Source organism: Dipodomys spectabilis, unplaced genomic scaffold (assembly GCF_019054845.1).
Source record: "Dipodomys spectabilis isolate Male_0828 unplaced genomic scaffold, ASM1905484v1 ptg000163l, whole genome shotgun sequence".
Lineage (NCBI taxonomy): Eukaryota > Metazoa > Chordata > Mammalia > Rodentia > Heteromyidae > Dipodomys > Dipodomys spectabilis.
Genome location: NW_024870840.1, coordinates 19,448,791 through 19,475,601, shown reverse-complemented (window position 1 = coordinate 19,475,601; position 26,811 = coordinate 19,448,791). Strand labels below are relative to the sequence as shown.

At 51.0% G+C, this 26,811-nt stretch overlaps 1 protein-coding gene across 1 annotated transcript in view; it reads left to right on the top strand.

Annotated features, from left to right (window-relative positions):
* The window catches only part of Myh9 (myosin heavy chain 9), a 94,366-nt gene extending 70,908 nt beyond the window's left edge, over nt 1-23,458 (top strand). Inside the window, exons 16-41 of the mRNA XM_042693094.1 lie at nt 788-981; nt 1,304-1,425; nt 2,151-2,220; nt 3,812-3,972; nt 4,704-4,812; nt 5,968-6,099; nt 6,914-7,120; nt 7,577-7,714; nt 8,681-8,804; nt 10,538-10,709; nt 11,980-12,192; nt 12,562-12,706; nt 13,832-14,038; nt 14,246-14,350; nt 14,590-14,742; nt 14,950-15,198; nt 16,153-16,365; nt 16,485-16,697; nt 17,231-17,392; nt 18,332-18,460; nt 19,338-19,426; nt 19,521-19,644; nt 19,923-20,131; nt 20,632-20,740; nt 20,826-20,998; nt 22,294-23,458. Coding sequence (XP_042549028.1) covers nt 788-981; nt 1,304-1,425; nt 2,151-2,220; nt 3,812-3,972; nt 4,704-4,812; nt 5,968-6,099; nt 6,914-7,120; nt 7,577-7,714; nt 8,681-8,804; nt 10,538-10,709; nt 11,980-12,192; nt 12,562-12,706; nt 13,832-14,038; nt 14,246-14,350; nt 14,590-14,742; nt 14,950-15,198; nt 16,153-16,365; nt 16,485-16,697; nt 17,231-17,392; nt 18,332-18,460; nt 19,338-19,426; nt 19,521-19,644; nt 19,923-20,131; nt 20,632-20,740; nt 20,826-20,998; nt 22,294-22,411 — 4,040 coding nt within the window. The 3' untranslated portion in view covers nt 22,412-23,458. The remainder of the gene's footprint in view (nt 1-787; nt 982-1,303; nt 1,426-2,150; nt 2,221-3,811; nt 3,973-4,703; nt 4,813-5,967; nt 6,100-6,913; nt 7,121-7,576; nt 7,715-8,680; nt 8,805-10,537; nt 10,710-11,979; nt 12,193-12,561; nt 12,707-13,831; nt 14,039-14,245; nt 14,351-14,589; nt 14,743-14,949; nt 15,199-16,152; nt 16,366-16,484; nt 16,698-17,230; nt 17,393-18,331; nt 18,461-19,337; nt 19,427-19,520; nt 19,645-19,922; nt 20,132-20,631; nt 20,741-20,825; nt 20,999-22,293) is intronic.
* Nucleotides 23,459-26,811: the final 3,353 nt, after the last annotated feature.

Here is a 26,811-nt window from a genome sequence, read left to right as displayed (position 1 = left end):
CGGCCCACGGGCCGTGTCAAGGTTAAGGAAATAATTTTGTACATGCGGGGACAAACGAGTCTTCATCAGCTGTCTTGTGGCCTGGCACTTGAATGATGTTACAAATGTCCAAATGACCCCTAGCAGAGAAAAAGGTTTCCTACCCCTTTAGAGGATGGTTTAGAAGAAGGGGACCTGTGATCTAGGAGACAGGTGAAATACGGGACATTAGGAACCTTTGGGAATATTTAGGGCTAACAGTGGTTCTTTGGGGTCCACTTCTAATGCCACCATGTGTTGTGTTGAGTCCCCAGTTGAGAAGAGGGTGACTGTAGGCAGGGAGCCATCCCCAGTCCTGCTGGCAATGCAGAGTGTCTTTGGAACTCCCACTGTCTGGCTTCTAGCCCAGTCCTCTAAGGTTAAAAGTTATCAAGTCTTCTCCACTTGGGACCATGAGATTACTTGTGCTGAGCCAGGTTTTAACACCTCTTCAAAGGCAGTCTCCTGCAAACCTGGAATTCTGTCTTTTCCACAGTACATTGCCAGCTTATGTCTCCTCGGGATTAGGAGCTTCCAGAGCAGGCTAAGGTTGGAAACATAAATGTCAAGTTTGCTTTTTTGGGGTGCTGCTCCCCAAGAGCCTAGGAGCCTTTCTCCCCTGGGTATCCTGCCCAGGTTAGGTCTGCCCCACACAGGGCCTTGCTATTCCGTACCGTCTCTCCTTCTTTTCTGTCCCGATGTCTATCTCTGTGCACCATGCCCCTCAGCCAACATTCCCAGGCACTCATGTGCTTTGTGTTCTCCACAGTGGACCGCATCATCGGCCTGGACCAGGTGGCTGGCATGTCTGAGACAGCACTGCCTGGTGCCTTCAAGACGAGGAAGGGCATGTTCCGTACTGTGGGGCAGCTGTACAAGGAGCAGCTGGCCAAGCTGATGGCCACGCTGAGGAACACCAACCCCAACTTTGTCCGCTGCATCATCCCTAACCATGAGAAAAAGGTACAGCCACTCAGTGGCATTGGTGGGACTACTAAGCGGCAGCAGCAATTCCTCTAGCCACAGAGTAGGGCCATGGGGCCTCACTAATCTTACAGGCTGGCTCTGGAGGCCGAGGAGATGTGCCATATATGTAGGATGCCTTTCTTGTTGGTTACACTGTTTGATTGTGCCCTGTCTTGGACTGGATTATTGTACTTGGCTGTCAGAACCTGATGGGTGTAGTGAGTTCTTAGAGCTTTTCCCCCTTTGAGTTCAGAGGGCCTGCCTACCCTACCTTTTCTCATCAGTTCTTGGTTGCAGCAGTGTGTACTTTCTTCTCCAGGCTGGCAAACTGGACCCGCACCTGGTGTTGGACCAGCTGCGCTGCAATGGCGTCCTTGAGGGCATCCGCATCTGTCGCCAGGGCTTCCCCAACAGGGTGGTCTTCCAGGAGTTCCGGCAGAGGTGAGCAGGCACAAGGCCCTTTCCCGGGCCAGGCTGTCGGTGTAGTGAGCATTGGTGAGGGGCTGCTCCAGGCAAGGACCTTGGGTAGAGATGTCCCCATCCTTAAAGATCAAGGTCTAACCAACTCTCCAGAGCATCCTTTCCCTGCACCACCCTTTCTGTAAGAAGAGATAAATGATCCCATCTTAGTCCTGGCAGGAAAGTCAGTGTGCTAAGCCCTTACTCTTAGTGACTGCCAGGACTTGCTGCTATGTGTTGTAGCCAGAGAAGCTATGAAATATGATTCAAAGGATCAGCCAGGCGCATGGCACTGAAGGAACTTCATGGGGGTGGCAGTCATAAACACTGCAGCTTGCAGTTTGTGCAGATGTTAGCAACATTGTCCTGTTTGCCCAGTGCCTGTGTTTAATGCTGACTGCAATTACTGTGATCTGATTCTTTATTTCTTGGGCCATCCTGCAGCATCCCAGGGAAGCTGCTAGTGTGGTTGTCCCAGAGGCCCAAATCAGGATTCTGGTCAGTTAGTAGTGAGTTAGCCCAGCCTGAACGCCCACCCTCAATGACTGCAATAGTCCAGTGCAAGTTTCTGTTCGTTCTTAAATGGTGGTGTTCAGCTGAACGAAAGCAGGGTGGATTTGCCAAGTGTTTTCTTCCATAGGAGACTTGCAGGCCATGCTGTACTGAAACAAGGGGTAGGATGACCAAATTTATCTTTCCTTCCTCAGATACGAGATCCTCACACCCAACTCCATTCCTAAGGGCTTCATGGATGGGAAGCAGGCGTGCGTGCTTATGGTGAGTCCTGCTGGTGTCTCTCATGGACTCTGACCTATATTTTCATGGCAGGTGACCATCCTGAGAGGCTGTCGCCCTTTTGATCAGATGTGTTGTGTGGTCCCTGCCAGTGTTTGAGTTCAGACTCTGCTGGATACCCTGGCCATAGCAGACAGGACTTTTAGACAGTCTGTTTTATTTGGGGAACAGTATCCTGTTGTCTTGCTCATATCTCCTCTGACCTTTATACCCAGTGAGTGGGTGGACAGCTCCTAGCCAGGGCAGTAGGCCTGGACACTGGCCAACCTAAAGCCTCTGGAGTCTGTATCTTGATTTTTCTCCTTCCTTCCCTCCTTTCTTCAGCCCCCCAGTGCAGCATGTATCTGACTTCTGGCTAACTGATAGCCCCGTGGTGTATATTGGCCAAGCCAGGCCTGAGTCCTATCTGGCCCTTTTTTCTACTTCTCAGGCATCCTGTCATTCCTGGCTTGGCTATGGTAGCAGCCACTGCCTGTTGTCTTAGAGTGCTTAAGCAAGCTTTCTAAAGAATCAGAGGCATGGGCTGGTAGTGTAAGGAGCTGGTAAGGAAAAGACAGGGAAAAAACCCTCAACATGTACAATGTGCAGGAGCCTATGTTGAGTGACTGGGAGATCAGGGAAAGGATGGAAGCAAGGAAATTGGCCCGTTGCTTTCAGACAGGTATCAGCTAGTGCAGGGAGGGTTTGCAGCCTGTGTCTGGACCGCCTTCTCTGCCCAGCCTCAGCCACTTGCTCGTGGGGTGGCCTGTGTGTTCCTCCTGTGGTGTGGAAGGCCCCTCCCTTGCTTTGCAGGGAAGATGAGGCATGCTCTCTTTGTGTGGCAAAGTGCGATAGACCCATGTTGGCTCCTTCTTTGTCCAGGGCTTCTCCCTGGACTTCCAGAGCCATTTGTGGGCAAGGATCCCCCCCCAGTCCTCCTTAAGTACTCCAGGTTCTGCCAATGGGAGCTTGCTCTCAGTCCTTCCTCTCGTAGGTAGGCTGGGGCGGCAGGTGCTGGCACACGTGCCCTTCCACTAGGGCTCACAAGAGAGTTGTCGCAGTCACTGGAGTGATTCATGTTTATTTGGACATGGTACTGGCAGGGGCTTGACTGTGCCAACTTCTTTGCATTCTGGGTTCCACAGCCCTGCTACCATTATTTGCTTTGTGTGTCTTTCCTTGTTTTGCTTTAAGAAAATGTGCTTCCCATTTTACAGCTGGGGAATGTGCCTCATGGTGTCCCCTAGCTAGTGTTAGATCCTGAGACGCAGTGTGGCATGCCCTTTCATCTAAATGTTCGTGGTACCTGGCTGCCTCCTGTGGGAGGGTGGCCCAAGTACACTTCGGTGGAGCATGATTCCGGGGTGCAGAGGCAGGAGATGGAAGAGAAAACCTCAACATTGCCTTCCACCCTGAGGTCCTGTGTTTGTTTCCTCTGAAAGTCGGGCTTGTCACTGTGCTGGAGCCCACCTTCTCCTCTTCTCAGTGTTCCTCAGCCCTGGTCTCTCTCCAGAATCCCTGAGACTGTTCTCAGCTGTTTCCTCCTGGCGTCCAGAGTGACACCGAGTCAGCAGCATGCTTTCCTCCCATGCAGATCAAAGCCTTGGAGCTTGACAGCAACCTGTACCGCATTGGCCAGAGCAAAGTGTTCTTCCGGGCTGGTGTACTGGCCCACTTGGAGGAGGAGCGGGACCTGAAGATCACCGACGTCATCATAGGCTTCCAGGCTTGCTGCAGAGGCTACCTGGCCAGAAAGTATGTTCTGGGGTCTCCTATACTCCCCTTCTCTCAGGTCCCCCCTGCCTGCCCTCCTGCTATTGAGCAGCATCTAGCCAGCAGTGGTCAAGGGCCATGGGCTTTTCCTGTCCCAGTGAGGTTAGAGGACCTGAAGGGAAGTGGTGACTGCTTACGTTTGCTGTCCCCAAAGCTTCTGTGCTCTGTGATCCTGTGTCACCCTATGAGGGGGACAGCGCTATTCCCCACCTGTCCCCAAGGATCCCTGTGTTTCTGAGGAAGAGGTTCCCTTGGGTCCTGAGTAGCACTTAAGGAAGCCCAGCCTCCTCACTGCAGGCGTGGCAGCTGCACACAGGTCTGCGTCCTGGCTCCCTATGCCAGGACTTGTCCCATTGTGATCTCAGCCCTGGGAAGGGGGGTATAGTTTGTGGTGGTAGAATAAGTGGAACCTCATTTATCCTGAGCTCTGCAGCTAATGTCTTTCAAACCTGTCTTTGTACAACATCTTCCTCCCCCCACAACAGCTCAGACACAGACCCTGTTGGCTGGTAAAGTTAAAGACCCCCCCAGGAATGGGTGGGTTAACGGCCAGGATGATAGCATGACACATTGTGCTGAGTAGTCTGTGTTGGTTCATATGAGGCCTTTACCCTGTGAGCAGCTGAGTGGCGGGGAAGCTCTTGTCACCCACTGTTGTGACCAGTGATCTGTGGTCAGGGCCGTCAGGTTGTGACTGTGTCCCTCCCCCATAGGGCTTTTGCCAAGCGGCAGCAGCAGCTGACAGCCATGAAGGTCCTGCAGCGGAACTGTGCCGCCTACCTCAAGCTGCGCAACTGGCAATGGTGGAGGCTCTTCACAAAGGTGGGTTCCAGGGCTGCAGCTAGGTGCTCCACTGTAGGCCTTGTGGGGGGCTCACTTGCCCATTGTGTGAGACATACCTCTAGCTCCCCTATGCCCGGCAGCACCCTCCCAGAACGTCCTATCCTGTTGGATCCAGAAGTATATAAGCCAAGGCATTTATATGAGTGGCCATGGCAGGGCTAGGTTAGCCCAGAGCCACTCCCCACATGTAAGGATCCATGCATAGTGGCCCACAGTACAGGAGGTATTGTCTCCTGATCCAGCTTCACTCAAAGTAGACTGGCTCTCCCACCACTTTTAGAACTGTTTAGGCTGTTTCTTTTTTGTTGTGGCTTGAACTCTGGACCTGGGCTCTGTCTCTCAGCTCTTCAGCTCAAGGCAAGCGCTCTGCCTCTTGGGCCACAGCACCACTTCCTGTTTTCTGGTGGTATATTGTCTCATGGACTTTCTGGTGGTATGGACTTAAAGTCTCATGGACTTTCCTACCCGGGCTGTCTTTGAACAGCAATCCTCAGATCTCAGCCTCCTGAATAGCTAGGATTATAGGCGTGGGCCACTGGTACCTCGTGGCTGTTTTTATTTATAATAGATGACTTACAGTCATTTAAGAAGTTAACAAGCAGAAAGCATCAAGAAGAAAAAATTCTCCCATAATCCTTTCACTCCAACAAACATAGTGGATTCTGACTTATTATTACATTTTTCTCACTCCCAATAAATCTTAGCTCTGTATAATAAGCTGTACACATTCTTACATAGCTAAGCTTTGACTTGTATAAACAGTCTCATATTTTGCACTTTGTATTTAGAGTTCCTTGTCACTGTCAGTTTTTAGAAGTCCATGTGCTATTCCCCAGAGAACATACCATAATCATCTGGCTACTTGTCCAGTGACGGGTCTCAATGCCATTCCTAAGTCTTGCTATTAATGACAATGCTATGTGAACATTGTTGTGTGTACCTGGCAGTGTAGTTAGTGAGTCAGAAGAGGCCTTTCTGACTTCTAGAAAGGTTATCTTGTTAGGCCTCCTCCCCCAGCCCATCTGGTTGCCCCTTGCTTTTGTCCCAGAGTTGAGAACGGCTTTGTTATGGTTGGCAGGAGTGGGCATCTTCTAGTAGAGCTTGACTCCGCCTCCTCCACCTCCCCTCTCCTAGGTTAAGCCCCTGCTACAGGTGAGCCGGCAGGAGGAGGAGATGATGGCGAAAGAGGAAGAGCTGGTGAAGGTGCGGGAGAAGCAGGTGGCTGCCGAGAACAGGCTCACAGAGATGGAGACATTGCAGTCTCAGGTGAGTGTAAGCCAGCGGCAGCAGCTGCTCCTAGTGCTGCCATCTGCTGTCTACCAGTAGGAAAGCAGGTTGGCTGCTTAGGCAGTGGTTCATATTCTGTGGGAAAACTGCAGTCAGAGTCTCAGCAGAGCCTTGGAGGTTTGGGCAGGAGGGAAGCCACTCTGCTCAATATAAATGTTCAAGGACCAACTTCAAGCCCAGCTCACCATGTCACTCTTAACCCCTTCCTAGGGGTCTTGGTTTGAAGGTCTTAGGGAATGGCAAGGACTGAGGACATATTATCAATGGCTGCCTGGGAGGTTAAGCACTCTCTCATGGAAGCTACTCTTTCTTGTTTGTGCATTCCTTGCCAGCTGTGAGCCTGAGTGCAGAACATCCATCCAGGCTCTGCTTGAGGAATTTACTCATCTGCTTTCCATTACTGTAACAAAGTACCTGAGATGAACAACTTAGCAGGAGGAAGGGTTTTGTTTGGGCTTATGGTTTCAGAGGGTTGTTCCATGGTTGCTTGGCCTCATTGTTCCTAGGCCCATGGCAAGGCAGAAGGTCACGGTGTATAGGGCCTAGGAGAACAGAGCCACTCACCTCCTGGTGGCTGAGACACAGAAGAGAAGACAGAGACGATGGGACCAAGGTCCCATTGTATCCTTTCTGGGCATGCCACCCAGTGACCTTCTTCCTCCATCTAGGCCCTACCTATCTCCTGAAGTTTCTTCCACCTCCCAGTACTGCCATCTTACTGCCACCAAGCCTTTAGTACCTGGCCAGTGTGAACCATCTCAAAGAACTTAAGTTCTCCATGTGTTCTTTGCAGCTCATGGCAGAGAAGCTGCAGCTGCAGGAGCAGCTTCAAGCAGAAACCGAGCTGTGTGCTGAGGCTGAGGAGCTCCGAGCCCGCCTCACTGCCAAGAAGCAGGAGCTGGAGGAGATCTGCCATGACCTGGAGGCTAGAGTGGAGGAGGAGGAGGAGCGCTGCCAGCACCTACAGGCAGAGAAGAAGAAGATGCAGCAGAATATCCAGGTATCGTATCTCCTGTGGGGAGAGGGAGAGCAGGGTGCTGAGGGGTGGCAGAGTTTAGAGTCTTTGGGGGAAGCAGCAACATGGACAAGCCTGGGGCACACAGAACCCATCCTCACTGTCCACTTGGCAGGCCTGCAGAGATTTTTCTCCCAACACATGCCCCTGCAGTCTCAGGAGCCCCTCAGGTCTTGAGTGTTGCCCAGTGGAGCATTGAAACCTGTGGACTTCCTCTCTTGTTTTTGCTCTACCAGCCCAAGGCACGGGGGCCCCTGGGCTCTGCCCCCCCCCCCCCCCCCCCCGTGCCTGTCCCACTGATGTAGAGCTGGCTTGGGGAACCCTGTCATTCTGCATCAGTGTTTGTCTCACACTCCCAGTTCACATGCAGGCCCCATGAGTAGTTCTGAGTTGATCATTGTGAAGTGTGCCCATCTTCTCATGGTCTCTCCACCCTGGCAGGAACTTGAGGAGCAGCTTGAGGAAGAGGAGAGTGCTCGGCAAAAGCTACAGCTAGAGAAGGTGACCACCGAGGCCAAGCTGAAGAAGCTGGAGGAGGACCAGATCATCATGGAAGACCAGAACTGCAAACTGGCTAAGGTGGGGAAGGGCAGGGCAAGATGACCCATTCCTGCCCATCTGTCATCCCTCCCCTCCCCCCACATACAACATACACATACACACAGCACTGTGGCTCTGCTTAGCAGGAGTTGCTTCTCCTGTGGTACCTGTGACCTCTGGCTGCTGAGGTCCTAAACGAGTTTTCTAATGAGTGAGGAACCTAGAGAAAGATTTGCTATTTCCCCATAGTGAAGCTCTTCACCCACTTCTAAGAGTTGGACCTTGGTGGCATAGCATGTGTCAGTCACTGGTGGGAATAGGGCACTTGTGGCTCGGTGCAAGCACTGCCGTTCCTGAGGAGGCAATTGTGTCTTCTGTGAATGTCCCTGTAAGTGTCTGTCCCAGTGAGCAAAGCAGGAATATGTTAGGAGGACAGAACCAAACAAAACACTGAATTCCCAGAGGGCCAGCAAGGGAGGTGACAGGATGCTTGCCTGACAGCTAACTATGTGGGGGTCAGGAGTGAGATCATGATGGCTGGTTGGGGAACATGAAAAGAATAAGACCCCAGAGACAGCTGCACAAAGCAGCTGAAGATGCAGCTCTGGCACTGATTGAGGCAACAGAGAAGCTGGCATGGTGACATAGTAAGTCCTAGACGGCTTCTTCTCATTGGGGAGGGCCAGCTGTTCCTCTACCAGTTGAAACCCAGAAACTGTCTTACCTGAAACTAAAGGGGGCATGTAGGGCCAAGAGGGGCTTGGACATCCACAGTTTTAGTTCCTAGGGAAGCTTATCAAGCTATTTCTGGAGAGCTAATCAACTTTTGAAGTTGTCTATTGACCTAGTAAATACTGATGAACTGGATATAGTGGCTAAGTTTTCTGCTTTTGTCTCCAATTCCAAATATCTGGGCAAGTCATGCTTTGGGAGAGTTTAGGCATCTGTCTTCAGCTGACATTGAACTCTGACCTGCCCCCTGCCTCTGCCCCTCTCTCCCCATAGGAGAAGAAACTGCTAGAAGACAGAATAGCTGAATTCACTTCAAACCTTATGGAAGAGGAGGAGAAATCCAAGAGCCTGGCCAAGCTGAAGAATAAGCATGAGGCAATGATCACAGACCTGGAAGGTGAGGTGTACCAGGAGGAGCAGCCCCGAGGCATCCCTGGCTCACAGAACAGCCCCCTCCGCCCCCCACCCTGCTGCCTCAGGACCCCTGGCTGCTAGGCTTTAGGGGACAATGTCTATTGCCACAGGCTACAGGCTTCCATTGGTGTGGGCTAGACAGGCCCTGCTAGAGCAACGTTCATTGTGAAGCTTTGCTTCCTCTGTTGTCAGCTATCACTATTTCAGAAACTTGAGATTTCCCAAGGGAGTTCCAGGTGACCCCTGGCTGACTGGCTCTATCATCTACCAGCTAGGTCAGTTCTCACTTAGTGTTTAATCTCTGAGCCTTAGATATTCTTGCCTCCAAAGGCTCATGGTGAGAGTATGTGTATATACTGTGAAGCCCACACCACTATGGGAGCTTCCATCTCAGGCCTGATGGCATAGGGTCAGCTGACACGGGGTGCTAGGAGGACTTCTAGTGTGGTGTCATGCCTGGCCCTGCCCACTCCTCATCTGGACAGGATGAGTCAGCTGCCATGGGGAACAGATTCGGACATAGGGAGGCCCCTTCTTCCACAGATAGCTCCCTCACCCAGGAGGGACTGAAGGTATTGACCATTGAGAGGTCTAGGAGCGGCATACTTGCTAGTTTAACAGACTTAAGAGGATGCTATTAGTGTTTGTGAATCTAAAGAGCCATCAGAAAACATGTGCACTGCGTGGGCTTAAGAAAAATCAGTCATGGGGCTGGGAAGGTGGCTCAGTGGTAGAGCGCTTGCCTTGCATGCCTGAGGCCCTGGGTTCGATTCCTTAGCACCACATAAGCAAAAAGAAAAAAGCCGGAAGTGGTGCTGTGGCTCAAGTGGTAGAGCGCTAGCCTTGAGCTGAAGAGCTGAGGGACAGCACTCAGGCCCAGAGTTCAGGCCCCACGACCGGACCCGCCCCCCCCCCCCCCCCCCCCAAAATAAAAAAAGAAAAATCTGTCACTGTCTGGTGAGGTAGGGGCCCTGCATACCTTGGCCTGGAAGTTCGCTTGGACCCCTTTGGGCATGCGCTTTGAGAGTCACAGGCACAAATACTCAGTGATGTTGTTCATGGAGAATATGATCAGCACAACCCAAAAACTTACCAGTTATAGAATGGGTAACTCAGTACAATGCCATTCAAGATCAGAGTCCAATGAATGTCTTCAATGATACTGATTAATCAGGGGTCTCAGCCTCAAGAGCAGGTCTAGGGAGAGAAATCACCCTTATTAAGTAAGCACTTTTGAAGGTCTGGGTCCCCTTCTGTGTGCTTTTAAGTTGTTGACTCACGGAGCCTCAGTGCAGCCTCACTAAGCAGGTTGTCTCGTTATTCATATGAGGTGCCAGAGGGTCAAGTGACGTTCCATGACATCACAGAATTTTGAACCAGACACTGAACCCTGATCTGCTCTCCTGAGTTCTTTTATATAAGTTTAGATTCATGAAGAATGTGGTATAGCCGTAAATGGAAACAAAGGAATAAGAAACAAACTTTGAGGAGTCACCCTGACAGGAAGGATGGGACATGGCCTTTAGAGATGCAGAAGCCTTGGCAGCCTGTGACAAAGCTCCAACTTGTATCCCTGTAGTCTCCACAATGGGTGTTGTGAGTGAGGACCCTTTAAACCTTCAGTGTGTTTTACAAATGCTCGATATGCAACGTAAGTGACTGAAAGTATGAATGAAGCCAGCAGCCACTGAGAGCGCTGTGGTCCCTCCCTGGCAGAGCGCCTCCGCAGGGAGGAGAAGCAGCGGCAGGAACTGGAGAAGACCCGCCGCAAGCTGGAGGGAGACTCCACGGACCTCAGTGACCAGATTGCCGAGCTCCAGGCACAGATAGCTGAGCTCAAGATGCAGCTGGCCAAGAAGGAGGAGGAGCTGCAGGCTGCTCTGGCCAGGTGAGATCCTGGCCACTTCCCAGTGTCAGTGCTTGCGTCTAGCTTCCTGCTGTTCTCAGTGTACCAGCAAGCCACGAGCAAGCTTTCTGCTGTCTTACAAGAGCCAGATCACAGCAGAACACTTCCTGTTTGTTAACACAGTATGATGTAGCATGTCTTTGTCTTTCATTTGTATTCCTAAAAGTTATCCAGAGCCAGGCACCAGTGGCTCACACCTGTAATTGTACCTACTGAGGAGGCTGAGATCTGAGGATCATGGTTTGAAGCCATTTCTAATTTAGCACCCAAAAAGCCGGAGTTAGAGCTGTGGCTCAAGTGGTAGAGCGTTAGCCTTGAGCACAGAAGCTTAGGGGCAGTTCCCAGGCCCTGAGTTCAAGTCCCAGGACCAGCATAAAAAAGTTATTCACAACTTGGTCACCAACCCCAGTTTTCTTCTCCTTTTCCTTTCCTTTTAAAACTTATTCATTGTAAGTATAATATTTACCTGTTTAATTTTTTAAATTGTTATTATAAAGGCCACGTACAGAAGGGTTACAGTGTCACCCTTGCCCTCACTCAATCCTGGTTTATAAAATTTATTTTTAAAATAGATCTTTTAAAAACAGCATATTTAAATTCACAAGATTGAAGCCACAGGGTTTGCCCCTGAACCTTAGCCTCCTCTGGAGTGGTCCATTTGATACAATTGATGATTAATTATTACTAATCATCTAAATCAGGAGGACATCTTCATAGACTGTAATATCTTGTTTCCTTTTTATTATTTTTTTTATTGAGCATTTGAATTTATCTTGTATCATTTTTGTCTTACTGTAGTTTGAACTTGGTGCCTCACACTTTCTTGTCTGGCACTCTTTCCTTGAACTGTACCTCCAGCCCTGTTTTTTTTTTTTCTGGTTATTTTGGAGATCGAATTTCATGTACTTTCCTTATGGCTATCAACCTCCTAAGTAACTAGTATTACAGACATAGCTGCCGGCACTTGGCTAAACATTTAAAATAACATTTAAGGTTATGAGTCTCAATTTGGAAAAAGAAGTAATTGATACTTTGCGATTCTTAAAGTAGTAATTTGCTCTTAATTTTCTCTTTTAGTGTAGTATTTGCTCTTAAATCTTCTCTCAGGTGTTCATTTTTCTGAAACAGATCCTAAGTTCAATGCTTTTGACTACCAAATGCAGCTTTGGCTGCACTTCCCTAAGCCTCCTCTGTACACTCTGTGGCTTGAAGGTGAAAATATTTTCATACTATTGGTATTGGTCTCTGGCAGAGTGGAAGAAGAAGCTGCCCAGAAGAATATTGCCCTCAAGAAGATTCGGGAACTGGAATCCCAGATTTCTGAACTCCAGGAAGATCTAGAATCTGAGCGAGCTTCTAGGAACAAGGCTGAGAAACTGAAGCGGGATCTTGGAGAAGAGCTGGAGGCCCTGAAAACTGAGCTGGAGGACACTCTGGACTCCACAGCTGCCCAGCAGGAGTTGAGGTGTGCCCGGGGCTGACCGGCTGAGTCACCAAGGATGGGGGGAGGACATGTGGTAGGGGATCCCTAGACGGGGTCAAACACCGCTAGATGGGGAACAGACACATGGCTGCCTCAGAGAATGTGGACGTTGTGGCTCCTCAGCACCTTCTGTTGAAGAACCCAGTTCCATGTCTGGGGTGAGACACTTGGGCTGTATGGCTGCAAGGCATAGAGGACTTGATAAGCCTCTGCCTGCTTGGGCTACAGGGCCCGAGGAAGGAGGTAGTGGTAGAGAAGCTGTCTATGCCTGGTCAGCACAGAACCCAGGGTCCGGGGTCAGCGTCGCTCCAGGGTCCTCAGCCTCCATTCCAAAGACATTTCTCTGTCTAGGTCCAAACGCGAGCAGGAAGTGAACATCCTGAAGAAGACCCTTGAGGAAGAGGCAAAGACCCATGAGGCCCAGATACAGGAGATGAGGCAGAAGCACTCGCAGGCCGTGGAGGAGCTGGCTGAGCAGCTGGAGCAGACAAAGCGGGTAAATTCCCCAGTGTCGGGAGTTGGGCTGCTTCTGCCCTGGGGGCCTCGCAGTGACTGACCCCCACTCTGGACCTTGCTGCCTCTAATCTAAGCCTGCAAAACAGCACTCCAGCTGGTAGCTAGAGAAACCTGTGCAAATAAGTACCCTCATGCCACCGTTTCCTGTCTGTAAAGAAAAATGATAGGTTGACTCATCTGATTCTGTGAACTTGACTTGATGTTGCATGTAAAGCATTTAGATAATAAGGCCTTAATAAGTCATTGTTGCTGAAATACTGTTGTCTATTCACCAGTCTGCCAGAATAGAAAGCTTCCAGGAACTGAGCTGACCCAGAACTGTCGGAGGGCCTTAGTGGGTCCCTTTCCTGATGTAGGAGGGCTCTCTTGAACACTCATAGCTTGTCATCAGCTGGCATCTTACTGAAAATGCAGGCAGGACTGTCCCTCCAGCTGGCCTCTTGGCCAGACAGTGTGGCTGGACAGCATCTTTACAGGACAGCTTCTGCCTGCTGGCCTCGGGCTCACCGTCACTGTTGGTGGCCTCTTAGAGCCCTCAAGGGTTCTTGCATGTGGTGCCTGTAAAACATGTGTAGAAACATACCCTGTCCATTTGTCTCCCTGTGGCCTTTGCCCATGCAGTGTATAGAGTCTGGCCTGTTCCTTAGTGTTGCTGTCACCCAGAGTGGCTTTGTTTGCAGTCTCTCAGCATCCATCTTCACTGTCTTGGGGTCTAGCTTACTCTGGAACTAGCTCTAGCTAAGCTCATTTGGTGTAGAAGGATTGTTGCATTTATTTTGTAGGATCCGCTTCCATATTCTTTTAAATAATGTTCTGTTAGAATTGCACTTGTCTTTAAATACTGCTAAACTCGGACCATTACAACAGAACATCATACTAAAATATTCCTTCCATCCAGGGAGGGAGGTTGGGCTGGATTATTCCTGAAGATAGGAGGATTTATCTCTCACCTCCCTCAGAGAGAGACAAGTGCCTTACTCAACTGTTGCTTTTGCTGTAAGGCAGTATTTCTGGAGCTAGGGGTGGGACTCTTCCACCATGGTTCGGGAGACTAGGTGCATACCAGGGTCCAGATGCCCACTTACCTTCTTGCTGCCTCCCCCAGGCGAAAGCCACCGTTGAGAAGGCAAAGCAGACCCTGGAGAGCGAGCGGGGAGAGTTGGCCAACGAAGTGAAGGCCCTGCTGCAGGGCAAGGGTGACTCGGAGCACAAGCGCAAGAAGGTGGAGGCCCAGCTGCAGGAGCTGCAGGTCAAGTTCAACGAGGGAGAGCGTGTGCGCACGGAGCTGGCTGACAAGGTCACCAAGCTGCAGGTAAGGCTACTGCTGGAGCCCTGGCCTAGACATGGGGGTCTTCACCACAAACTGAGTCATGGCCCAGATCCAGGTGTGTTACCCCACGCCCTCCCCCCATGCTAGCTCCTCAGCCCAGCTCTTGTGGTTCGGCTTGTGACTCAGGACCATTCTGTGACAGCAGTAATGGCTGGGCTCACGATCCTTGCTGCTCCCTTCCCCATGTAGGTTGAACTGGACAATGTGACCGGACTCCTCAACCAGTCTGACAGCAAGTCCAGCAAGCTCACTAAGGACTTCTCTGCTCTGGAGTCCCAGCTGCAGGACACTCAGGTAAGAACGGTGAAGTTGGCTCCTCCTAGGAGGGCCCGTGGCAGGCCCACTAGGCCTTAGCTGACAGATATCTGGGCCTCCATCATATAGTGCATCTCTTCATCCATCCCACTCCTACCTCTCCCAAGATCCTCCCAGCTCCCACTAGTCTATATGGGACCGTCCACTGAGCCAGGGCTGCGGCTCTAAGGTCTGGCCCTGCTCTCCTGAGCATTGCACTGCATCCTTGTCTGGAGTAGGAGCTGCTGCAGGAGGAGACCCGGCAGAAGCTGAGTCTGAGCACCAAGCTGAAGCAGATGGAGGATGAGAAGAACTCCTTCAAGGAGCAGCTAGAGGAGGAAGAAGAAGCCAAGCACAACCTGGAAAAGCAGATTGCCACCCTCCATGCCCAGGTATGATGCCCTCTGCACAGAAGCATTTTCTTGTTCTTGTGTGGAAGAGGGAAGCTGTACGTATGTCTGTGTGTGTGTGTGTCTGTCTGAGTTTGTGTGTGATTTGTCCATAACAGAGGAGTTGCCTCCATAGTCCCCCATCATGTGTAGCAAGCCAGCCCCGCATGTCCAGCATACAGTGTGTCCTTATTCCCTGCTCCTACCTAGGTGACTGACATGAAGAAGAGGATGGAGGATGGTGTGGGGTGCCTGGAAACTGCAGAGGAAGCTAAACGGAAGCTTCAGAAGGACCTGGAAGGTCTGAGCCAGCGGCACGAGGAGAAGGTGGCCGCCTATGACAAGTTGGAGAAGACCAAGACACGGCTGCAGCAGGAGCTGGACGACCTGCTTGTGGACCTGGACCACCAACGACAGAGTGTGTCTAACCTGGAGAAGAAGCAGAAGAAGTTTGACCAGGTTGGTGCATCAGCTCAGCCTCTTCACCACCCTCCTCCCAGCACCCCAGCTTAGGACAGAGGCTGCAGTGACACCAGCAAAGCCTGCCAGGAAGCTTTGTGGGCTGGAGGCGCGTGTGTGTGGCCCTCAGTCTCCAGCTTGCAAGGGGCCTGGGAAGAAAGTGACAGAAGGAGGGTGCTTCATGTGATGGTTGTAGAAGTGGGTTTTGTGTTTTTTGATGCATCCAGCTCTGTCCCTCGTTCCAACTATCTGAGGCAGTTAAGGAAATACAGACTCTACGTGCAGACAGAGTAATACAGTAAGAAATTCAGTAATCGGCAAGTGACTGTCAAATCCTGCACAGCACCTTTTTGTAGATAAGGTTTTGTTGAATTCAGTCATACTCGTTCACTTGCATGTGCCTCTGGCATGTAAACATAGTCACTCTGTGTTGTAGGAGCCTTGCTGAATGATTGCTAAAGACTGTATGATCTACAAGCACCAAGCAACATACTCTCTGGCCCTTTATGAAAAAGGTTCCCACCCCAAAGAGTAGTGAGGAGTGGGGCAAAGCAAGTAGGAAGTAGGAGAGCGTAGAGCCAGCATGGTCCATGCGAAGAGCAGACCCATAAGGGTGGAAGCCATCCTTGGAGGAAGACTGCACACAGGATTCAGACTCCTAAGCAGTGCTTTTATGAAGAAGGATTAACTGTTGATTGTCCTGGAGAACCAGAGTGTTTCTAGGTTCTGAGTGTTTGGTTGGGTATGCTTGTTTCCTGAGTTCTCAAAGGGGCATTGTATAATATAAAGGATTGTTACCAATCAGTGATAAAAATTAAACTGATGCTCAAACATAATGGCAAAGCAATGCCTTTGTCTGGCTGGAGACACTGGACGGTGCAGCTCTGGGTCTGCTTGTCTTGGTGCTTGTGGTAGTTCTCAGCCTTCACCCCATGGTACCCTCCTCTTTCCCAGCTCCTGGCTGAGGAGAAGACCATCTCTGCCAAGTATGCAGAGGAGCGTGACCGGGCTGAGGCAGAGGCCCGAGAGAAGGAGACTAAGGCACTGTCTTTGGCCCGGGCTCTGGAGGAGGCCATGGAGCAGAAGGCAGAGCTGGAGCGGCTCAACAAGCAGTTCCGCACAGAGATGGAGGATCTCATGAGCTCCAAGGATGACGTGGGCAAGAGCGTGAGTGCTGGGCCTGTGGCATGCCTCGAGAAGACCTTGAGTGTGGATATCATGTGGGAGTGTGTGTGCAATGAGTCCAGAGCCTCGGGTGTCTGGCTGACTCAGGCTCTCGGGTGCAGGTCCATGAGCTGGAGAAATCCAAGAGAGCCCTGGAGCAGCAGGTGGAGGAGATGAAGACCCAGCTTGAGGAACTGGAGGACGAGCTGCAGGCCACAGAGGATGCCAAACTGCGGCTGGAAGTGAACCTGCAGGCCATGAAGGCCCAGTTTGAGAGGGATCTGCAGGGCCGCGATGAGCAGAGCGAGGAAAAGAAGAAGCAGCTGGTCAGACAGGTGTGTATGTCCTATCCCTGTCCTGTCCCTCTCACAGTCCTCCTACCCCATTCAGTTTCTTTTTTTTTCTTTCTTTTTTTTTGGGGGGGCGGGGTACAGTCGTGGGGCCTGAACTCTGGTCCTGGGCACTGTCCCTCAGCTCTTCAGCTCAAGGCTAGTGCTCTACCACTTGAGCCACGGCGCCACTTCCTGCTTTTTTCTTTTTGCTTATGTGGTGCTGAGGAATCAAACCCAGGGCCTCAGGCATACAAAGCAAGCGCTCTACCACTGAGCCACCTTCCCAGCCCCCACATTGAGCTTCTAACAGAACTCTTTCCTTGCTCCACCCAGGTTGTATAGGCTCCTGGATTCCCTTCTGTGCCCTTGCTTCCCAGTCTTCCCCTTCCTACCTCGGGGCCCAGTGACTCATTCTGAGTTTTGATAGTAATCCTCAATGGCCTTGGAGGCTTAATGCTCCCACAGGGCCGACCTGGGCTCATGGCTGAAGTGAGCTCCACATGTGGCCAGCCTCTGGACCTGTCACTGTTTCCCAGGTGCGGGAGATGGAGGCTGAGCTGGAGGATGAGAAGAAGCAGCGCTCCATGGCAGTGGCCGCTCGGAAGAAGCTGGAGATGGACTTGAAGGATCTAGAGGCTCATATCGACACAGCCAACAAGAACCGGGAAGAAGCCATCAAGCAACTGCGGAAGCTGCAGGTGAGGCCAGGCTGGGCCAGTCAGGGCTCAGTACTGAGGCTGCTGGCTGGACACTGGGGAGGCCGCTGAAGGCTGGGGATTCTGACCTTTCCTGCCTGAGCAAGGTCACAGGTGCTTGTAGCCCATCTCACAAATGGAAACTAGAAGCGTGAAAATAGTCCAAAAGCAAAACTCAAGTGAGATCAGTAATGGAGTATAGTAGACAAAGTACAAGTGGAGACTTGCAGGAGGGTCATGGGAGGTCAGTTAATCAGACTCTTTGAAGACCCCGTGCAGGGCAGGAAAACGGTCTGACCTGGTACAGACCAGAGTGCGGGGCACGTATGTGGGGAATTTTCATCTCACCAATAATTAGAGAGCAAAACAACTCTGAGTTGCCTGGTATGACAACCAAAAGAATACATTTAAAATGCACTGTTGGTGAGACTGGGACACAGATCCTGTGATCGCCAGTATGATCTGACTGTGTGCCAGGACCACACCCATGGGGTTGGGGCATCCCAGTGTGGGAGTGATTTGTAGAAGAGTTTTAAAAAATGCTATTTGACAGAGCAGGAGAATGACAGTGAAACATATTTCTGCCTTGTAACTGGGCACACTTGGGTGCTGGCTCTGAGTCATGGGTGTACATTGGGTGGTGCTCGAGCACCAGACCCAAGTCAACAAAGTTATAGGACGTAAGACGGGACTGTAGCTCGGGCTAGTACACAGTGAGGCACCGCTGTGGGAAGCAGCAGGCTTTGTGTATCCCAACACCTAGCAAAGGATCCTAGCAAGCAAAGGCATGTGAAGTTGATGAGGGGTATAGTGCTATTTTTTTCTTAGATACTCTTCTGCTCTCTTACAGTTAGTTGGTTAATTGAACATGGTCCCTGTAAGAAATGTAGGGGTGAGCAGGCAGACTGAGGGGGGTCACGTCAATCTCTCCTCCCCTCCCAGGCCCAGATGAAGGACTGCATGAGGGAGCTCGAGGACACCCGGGCCTCTCGTGAGGAGATCCTGGCGCAGGCCAAGGAGAATGAGAAGAAACTCAAGAGCATGGAGGCCGAGATGATGCAGCTGCAGGAGGTGGGCTGGCCCTGAGGGGACATGTGCGGTGACTGCCGTCTGGCCTGCAGAGGGCAGCCCAGCATCTTCACTTGCCAGCCAGCTAGCAGGGAGGGGGAAGGGAGCACTGGAAACAGACTGAGAAAATTACAGGATGAGCTTGGTGTGGTCCCTGTTTTATAGAAGGGTTCCCGACTAGAGCCAACCTTCCTGGTATGGTATACAGTGGTGCGATGTGCTGTGTGTGTATGGCTTGGTGAGTCAGAACAGAGAGGAAAGGAGGAGAGGCTAGAGACGAGATATAGCTCTTTAACTAGCTCTTGCCTCCTAAGTGAAATGGTGTCCATTTGGTCCTGTAACCTTGTGCAGTCTGAGGCTTGGTGCTGATCACCCCCTCCTGCTGTGGATTGTGTCTGGCAAGAGGGACTTGAATGTCCCCTTGGCTGCTGTGTTGTTCACACATGCGTGCACCATGCCCAGAGGGCGTCCTGCAGTGTGCCGTTACTGACTCCACTTTGCTCATTTTTATAGCCAGCCTCCTCTGTTCTCCTGCCATAGCCTGGGGTGATCTCACCCTCCACTGTCACATGTGCCCATCCTCACATCCGTCTCATCCCCTCCCAACCTCTGGTCTACCCAGCATGCTCAGGACCAGCACTGAGTACGTGTCCACGTGGCCTCCCCTGCTAGACCACACTCTTTATTTTTATCCTGGGCACCTGGCTCTATTCCCAGCACTTTACATGTAGGAGTTTTGTGTACACATAGTGTTAAGCTAGTTCCTCAGAGAGAGGAGCCTGCCCTGCAGAAGAGGAAAGGAGAGTGCCGGGAGCTCTGGGAGGGTATGTGTTGAAGGCTTTGGTGTCACTGGATGGTCACACTCTGGTCCTTGTGATAGGAACTGGCAGCTGCCGAGCGTGCCAAGCGCCAGGCCCAGCAGGAGCGGGATGAGCTGGCTGACGAGATTGCCAACAGCAGTGGCAAAGGGTGAGCCAGGGGAGATTGGCACAGATTGAGAAGAGAGTCCGGGAGGGTGTCCCCCATGCTGCCCACAGGCCCTCACTTCCCTTGCCCTCCACAGAGCCTTAGCGGTAGAGGAGAAACGGCGGCTAGAGGCCCGCATTGCCCAGCTGGAGGAGGAGCTGGAGGAGGAGCAGGGCAACACAGAGCTGCTCAACGACCGTCTGAAGAAGGCCAACCTGCAGGTGGGTGCCAGGACTACCAGCCATCCACCATCACTGGGCTCTGAGCTCCCTGTGAGGAGGGAGGTGGCAGCTGGCAGAGCTTCCAGTTTGAGCCCCAGACTGCTCCTGGGAAATGTCCCAGTGCCTGGGTCTCCTTGTGATTTCTCTGTTGGGTATCAGGAAGTATGTGGATTCTGTTCATGTGTAGTTCCCTTCCCGGAAGAGCTGAGATCTTGGACCACAGGGCCTGGGATCCTGGGGCCTGCCTTCCTTGGGTTCACTGGCTCTCTTTCCTGCAGATCGACCAGATCAACACTGACCTGAACCTGGAGCGCAGCCATGCCCAAAAGAACGAGAATGCAAGGCAACAGCTGGAGCGTCAGAACAAGGAGCTCAAGGTCAAGCTGCAAGAGATGGAGAGCACTGTCAAGTCCAAGTACAAGGCGTCCATCACTGCCCTCGAGGCCAAGATCGCACAGCTGGAAGAGCAGCTGGACAATGAGACCAAGTATGTGTGCACCCCTCACCCCACAGCGAGCAGGTGCACAGTGGCTTGTGTGCTCCTGAGAATAATCACAGGTTGAGTTGGAACCATCTCTGTCTCCCTAGGTCCCAAAGGCCACCTTCTTGCAGGGTTCTCTTTCTTTTCTCCCAGGGCCCATATATTAAGGCTCCTTTGGCATTTGTCCTTGAGCGTTGAAGTAGATGAGTGTGGGGTCAGTTGTCTGTGGGCTCAGCAAGACTGAAGCCTCTTTGGAGATAGTGGGAGATAACATAGTGCTCCAAGCCTCAGTGTCTCCACTTCTAGGCTACTTGTACACTCTTTGAATATGTATCCTAAGACCCAAGCACCTAGTAGGTCTCCAGGAAAGATGGGTACCTTAGCAAGGGCCTCTTGGGGGGATAGATGCCAGTGGGGCTCAGGAAGGTCCAGGAGTGGTATGTACCCTCCTCCATTGGGTCTGGTGGAAAAGGTCCCTGCTGAGCCACCGTGTCCATCTCATACAGGGAGCGCCAGGCAGCCTCCAAGCAGGTGCGTCGGGCGGAGAAGAGGCTAAAGGATGTGTTGCTGCAGGTGGATGATGAGCGGAGGAACGCAGAGCAGTACAAGGACCAGGTTTGTGCCCGGGCAGAGCCCTGTGGCTGGGAAGGCCATGCGCCGAAGGCCCCTAACCAGGGCCACTGCCCACGTGTCCCCACAGGCTGACAAGGCATCCACCCGGCTGAAGCAGCTCAAGCGGCAGCTGGAGGAGGCAGAGGAGGAGGCCCAGAGGGCCAATGCCTCTCGCCGGAAGCTGCAGCGTGAGCTGGAGGATGCCACCGAGACTGCCGATGCCATGAACCGTGAGGTCAGCTCCCTGAAGAACAAGTTGAGGTGAGCCCCCAGACCCTGCCTCTTTCTCCTTTCCGAAGCTAGTTTGTTCTGAGGAGTGCCGTGGTCTGAGGAGCACCATCTCCCTCCTTACTTACTTGGTCCTGTTTTTCACAAGGTGTAGTGGTGTGAGGTAACAGAATAAGAAGGACCTATCACAGAGTGACCCATCTGGTCCTTCATGGGCCTCTTGCCTCTGGGGTGTTGGGAATACACAGAAACTGGGAATTCCTAGCCTGTTTGGTGGGATTTTTGGACTAGAAGTTGCCAGAGGCTACTTGGTCTGAATCCCCGCACATGTTAGATACCTAGGAAATACCTGTGGAGTGAAAGCTAGTATCACCATACTGTACCTGTGAACCTTAGGGCCCATGTACAGTCCTCAGGAGGACTTCATTCAAAAGTATCAAGTGAGCTGGGTGTGGTGGTTTCACTTCTGTAGTCCCAGCACTTCAGTGATAAGAAGAAGGAGGACAAGTTCAAGTCTAGCCTGACCTACATAGTGAGGTGTCCTGTCTTAGAAAACAATCCAAAAGCTGGGTACCTGTTATCCTAGCTACTCAGGAAGCTGAGATCTGAGGATTGCAGTTTGAAGCCAACCCAAGCAAGAAAGTCCATATGACTCTTACCTCCATTAAACTAACCAAAAAAAGTTGGAAATGGAGCTGTGATTCAGTTGGTAGAACCTTGAGCAAAAGAAGCTCAGCAACAGCACCCAGGCCCTGAGTTCAAGCTTGGGACAGAAACAAAAACAAAAACAATAATGTTTTGTGTTATAGCTGAGGTCTTACGTGAGATTCACATATTTTTTTCCCTCCTGTCAAGAAGGAGATATATATATTAAAGCATAAAAGCAACAAGGTTAGACTTTAGTATTTCATGTCTGTTTTCTTCTATATGTTCAGAAAATGGCATGTGTAAACTGCTCCTTCTCTCTTGGTCCACCTGGGTTGGTTGTTTGGTTGGTTTTATATTCTGGGGATAGAGCCCCGATTTTTTTCTTGCATAACTGGTCAGGCCATGCCCAATCCTCTGTTTTTAGTCAGACCAGCTTTCCTGACCCCATCTTGCCCCACTGCTGTGCATTAAGATGGCAGACGTGTAAATGGTCAAAGGTTGCTTTGCATACCAGCTTCTAGTCCTCCTGTGTACCTACGTGGGGGCTCCTGAGCCCCTTATCACTTCTCCCTGGCAGAGCGAGTTGGTGCAGGTTTCCATCTAAAGATTGCCTTGTAATGTGTGCATGCGCTGCTGCCCTCCTTCCACTGGCCTCGCTGACGCTCTGCCTCTGCCCCCAGGCGTGGCGACTTGCCCTTTGTTGTGCCTCGACGGCTGGCCAGGAAAGGCACTGGTGACTGCTCGGACGAGGAGGTGGACGGCAAAGCAGATGGGGCTGAGGCAAAGCCTGCTGAGTAGGCCAGTTCTCCTCCTGTTGCCCAAGATGGACGGACAGATGTCGCCACCTCCCCTTCCCCCTCCGCCCCCTGGTACCTTCACCTCCCCTCCCCCAGGCCTTGTCCAGGCATTGGCTTCCCTACGCAGCCCCCCAGCTCCCTTCCTACCCTCCAAAAATCTGATACCAAAGAGTCTGGGCCAGGCCCAGGGAAAGAGTGACCAGCAGGTCTCACCCCTCTGTCTGAACGCACAGGTGGTGGGCAAGGAGGGCGGCCACCGGGGCGGGCACGAGAGTTTTCTATGAATCTATTTTTCTTCAGACTAAGGAGTTTTCATAGCCCAACCCCCCTGAAGTTGTCACCTTCCCCCACCTCTGCCATCAGCTCCCCCCTCCTCCTCCCTCCTCTGCTGTCGGCAATCACACATGGTGACCTCACACCCCTGGCCCTGAGTGGTCAGGAAGGAGCAGGCCCAGGACTCCACCTCTGTGCAGGGCACAGAAGGCTGGGGGCAAGCAGGAGGGGCGCTCACCGCCTCTGTGCTGTGCTGTGCAGTGCAGCGCCGTGCCTCTGCCCTTCCCGATTCTACAACGTCTCAAGTGCAATGCCTCCCGCTTGCCAGCCTGCCCTGCCATAGCAAGGCTTCGAGGCCACGCTGATAGGCCAACAGGGCCTCTCCCAATACTCTTGGGGACCAAATATATTTAATGGTTAAGGGACTTGTCCCAAGTCTAGCAGCCAGAGCATCAGAGGGCTGGTGGCCCTCCATGCGATCTTGTGCCTCTTCCAGGACAGGGCCCAGGGCATCTGATCTGCAGCCTATCTCAGTGCGGTTTAAAACCTGTCATAAGCACCGATAACTTTTGAGAGAAAAACAAAGTTTTCTTTTCTTCCCTCTTGTAATAAATGATGCATTTCTGAGTCTCTATCACTGCCTTTCCTTTGGAACATGTTAGAAGAGTGGTTGTCCTACACTGGTGCACACTGGTTCTGAATTGACTTCTGTTCCTAACTGTTTTGTATATGCTGCATTTAGACTTACTCCTGGCAAGAAGGCATTTTTGCTTTTTTTTTTTTTTTTTTTTTTTTACAAAAAACAGAAACAAACTCAGCAAATCCTGAGCTATATAAAAGCTGCACGCCTAAAGAGCTCTGAATTCAGGTCTCAGTTGCTGTCACGAAGGAGCGCATGGACCTCCCACCCGCCCCCTTTTTATATAAGAAAGTGCCTTAGCGTGTGCTGCAGCTGTCACCACTACATAAGCTGGTTTACAGATGTTTCCACTGAGCGTCACAATAAACAGTACTATGTGTTAGGAACTGGATCCGTGTCTGTGTCCATCTGCCGCGCCGCACACCCCGGGGGACTTGAACTTAATTTTCTGTATCAGAGTTTGAATGGTGAGGGCTGAGTCATTGCCCTGAAGTCCCCAGGGCTCTCGGCCCCCACTCCATGCTGGCCAGGGCAGGGAGGTGTCTAGATGGAGTGGTCATAACCTCTCCTTCCCCACGCAGGATCATCTTAGGATATGGAGCTGATAGAAGTAGGGAAGGCTTCATTTCTGGAAAGGCAGCAGCACCAAGGGGCAGCAGTAAGACTTAAAGGAGGGGGCTCTGTGCACACAGCTCTTTGTTCACTAAATGTCAGCATGGTGGTGGATGGAGCCCAGTGAGGAGAAGCAGGGTAAACATTAAGTATATGTGTCTTGAAGCCACAAGTCTGTGTTTCTTTCCTCTTTCCCCCTCTGCATCATTTGAGTCTTTCTGACATGAACCTTCATCCCTGGTATTTTCAGATTTCGGTACTGGACTGGGTGTCCACATTGGCCCCTCGGGAGTTGGCAGTGCCCAGAGCTGCCTGACTGCCTCCCCCTCCATGCAGAAGCTGGGGAGCCCTAACTGAAAACCCAAGGTCCAGAGTCCTCGCCTGTCACCGTTGTCCTGCTCCCTCGCCGTCCTCCGACGGTCACAGCTTCCTCCTGTGGATCTCTCCTGTCTCCTAGGCATCTTTCTTTTTTATTTTTTAAAAATTAAGCTGGGTGCCGGTGGCTCACTCCTGTAATCCTAGCTACTCAGGAGGCTGAGATCTGAGGATCATGGTTCAAAGCCAGCTCGGGCAGGAATGTCTATCTGTGAGACTCTTATCTCCAATAAACCACCAGAAAACTGGAAGTGGCACTGTGGCTTTAATGGTAGAGTGCTAGCCTTGAGCTAATGAGCTGAGGGACAGCGCCCAGGCCCAGAGTTAAGCCCCATGACTGACAAATTATTATAAGGTTATGTATGGAGGAGTTACAGTTACATAAGTCAGGTAATGAGTACATTACTTTTGGGACAATGTCACCCCTTCCCTCATTCACAGTTTTTCCTCCCACCTTCCACCCACAAGTTGTATAGTTCATTTTCAACATATCACCTAGTAAGTACACTGCTGCATTTGTTCACCCTTTGTCCCTTCATTTCTGTGCCTCCCTCAACCCTCCCAGAGACAGATAAATGCCAAAAAAAAAAAAAGATAAAAAATAACAAAACCTCTTAATTTCCTGGAGTTCATTTTGATATTTTTTTTATATGATCATAGGCTCCTTTGTGATCCTCCCCTAAGAATATCCTCCTTTGGTCTCACTGTATGAATGTCTAGAGTCCTGTGTAATTTATCATGTTCCAGGATACTTTAGGTCTAGTGCCTTTGTATGAGAGAAAACAAGCTAGTTATTTTGAGCTTGGCTCACCTCATTTAACATGTTTGTTCTAGATCCATCCATTTCCCTGCAAATGACATACTGTTCTTTGTAATGGCTGTGTAAATTCCATTGTGTATACGTACAACATTTTTTGGATTCACTCATCTATTACAGGGCATCAAGCTGTTTGCATAACTTGGCTATTGTGAATAGTGCAGCAGTGAACATGTATGTACAAGTGTCTTTACAGTATCCTGGCTTGTGATGTGGGTAGATGCCCAGGAGTGGTATGGTTGGATTGTAGGGAAGGTCTTTGTTCATTTTTTTTTGAGGAACCTCCAGACTGCTGTCCAGAGTGGTTATTGTACAAGTTTACATTCCCACCGATCGTGCAAGAGGGTTCTTTCCCCCCCCCACATCCCCACCATTTGTCTGAATTAGTCTTTCCTATACTGCTTGTGTAGTTCGTGTTCTGTCATATATCAAAATATTTAAGGATAGGAAAATTACAAAGCAAAGACAGTTGTGTAGCTTGTAGTTTTGGAAGCCGAAAACCCAAAGGACACAGTGTGTGTTCTGGTGAGGCTCCCTGAAAGCATCAAGGTGAGACTGGTACCACAGCAACAGTGTGCGTGTGAAGGAGTGGTCACAGAGGAACCAGAAGCTGGAGCACCATGGAGGGAGGAGGCAGCTTCTGACCTCCCACTAGGCCCCACCTCTGAACTCTGGGCCTGGGCGCTGCCCCTCAGCTCTTCAGCTCAAGGCTAGCGCTCTACCACTTGAGCCACAGCGCCACTTCTGGTTTTCTGGTGGTTTATTGGAGACAGACATTCTTGCCTGGGCTGGCTTTGAACCGAGATCCTCAGATCTCAGCCTCCTGAGTAGCTAGGATTACAGGTGTGAGCGCCCGGCATGGCTCCACCTCTTAAAGGTCCCACCACCTCACAACTTGGCCACACTGAGGACCAAGTTTCCAAAACACATGTCATAAACCACAGCCCTGCTACCCACTACATGCTCCACTCTGCTCCTCTTCACTTGCCCACTAAACAGTGACACTGGTCTTTGATTGGAGGTATTACAAGCATCCTCTACTATGTCTTTTCTCCAATCCCAAATAATTCAGAATCCTGCAGTCAGATTATAGTTGTGAACCCCAAATGCAAATTTTCTCCATTCTTTATCTTTGACTCTGGGAGTGACAAAGACCTTTGGCAAAATGTTCAGTGAACAGCACCATGGCAGGTAAAAAGTACAGATGACAGAATCAGTGTGCCAGCTGTGGGCACTTAAGAGACAAGACGGTTGTAGGACCTGGCCTATGAGCTCTGCAGTCTGTAGCGGAAGTTTTGGATAATAAGAAGGCTTTAGTTTCCTAGTAAGTCTGCTGCAGTGGAGATCTGAGAGATGAGCACCAAAAGGCTATAATTTTTGGAGAATAAGCTTTAAGCAGAAACCATGTTTTATTTTGTACTTTCAGATGATGCCATGGGTTTTCTGGATTGGTGAATACAGGAGAGATGGGTAGGCCTGGGGATGTAGCTTAGTGATAGAATGCTTGTTTAGCATGCGCATGGCCTCAGGTTCCATCCCCTGATCTGGGTGGTAGAGGGGTTGGTGTGTCTTCTGAAGACACCAGTCCTTTGGATAAGGGCCCTATACATGTAACCCACTTCCTCAAAGGCTTATCTCCAAATATAGTCACTGGGGGTAAGTGCTTTTGCTACAGGACAGTAAA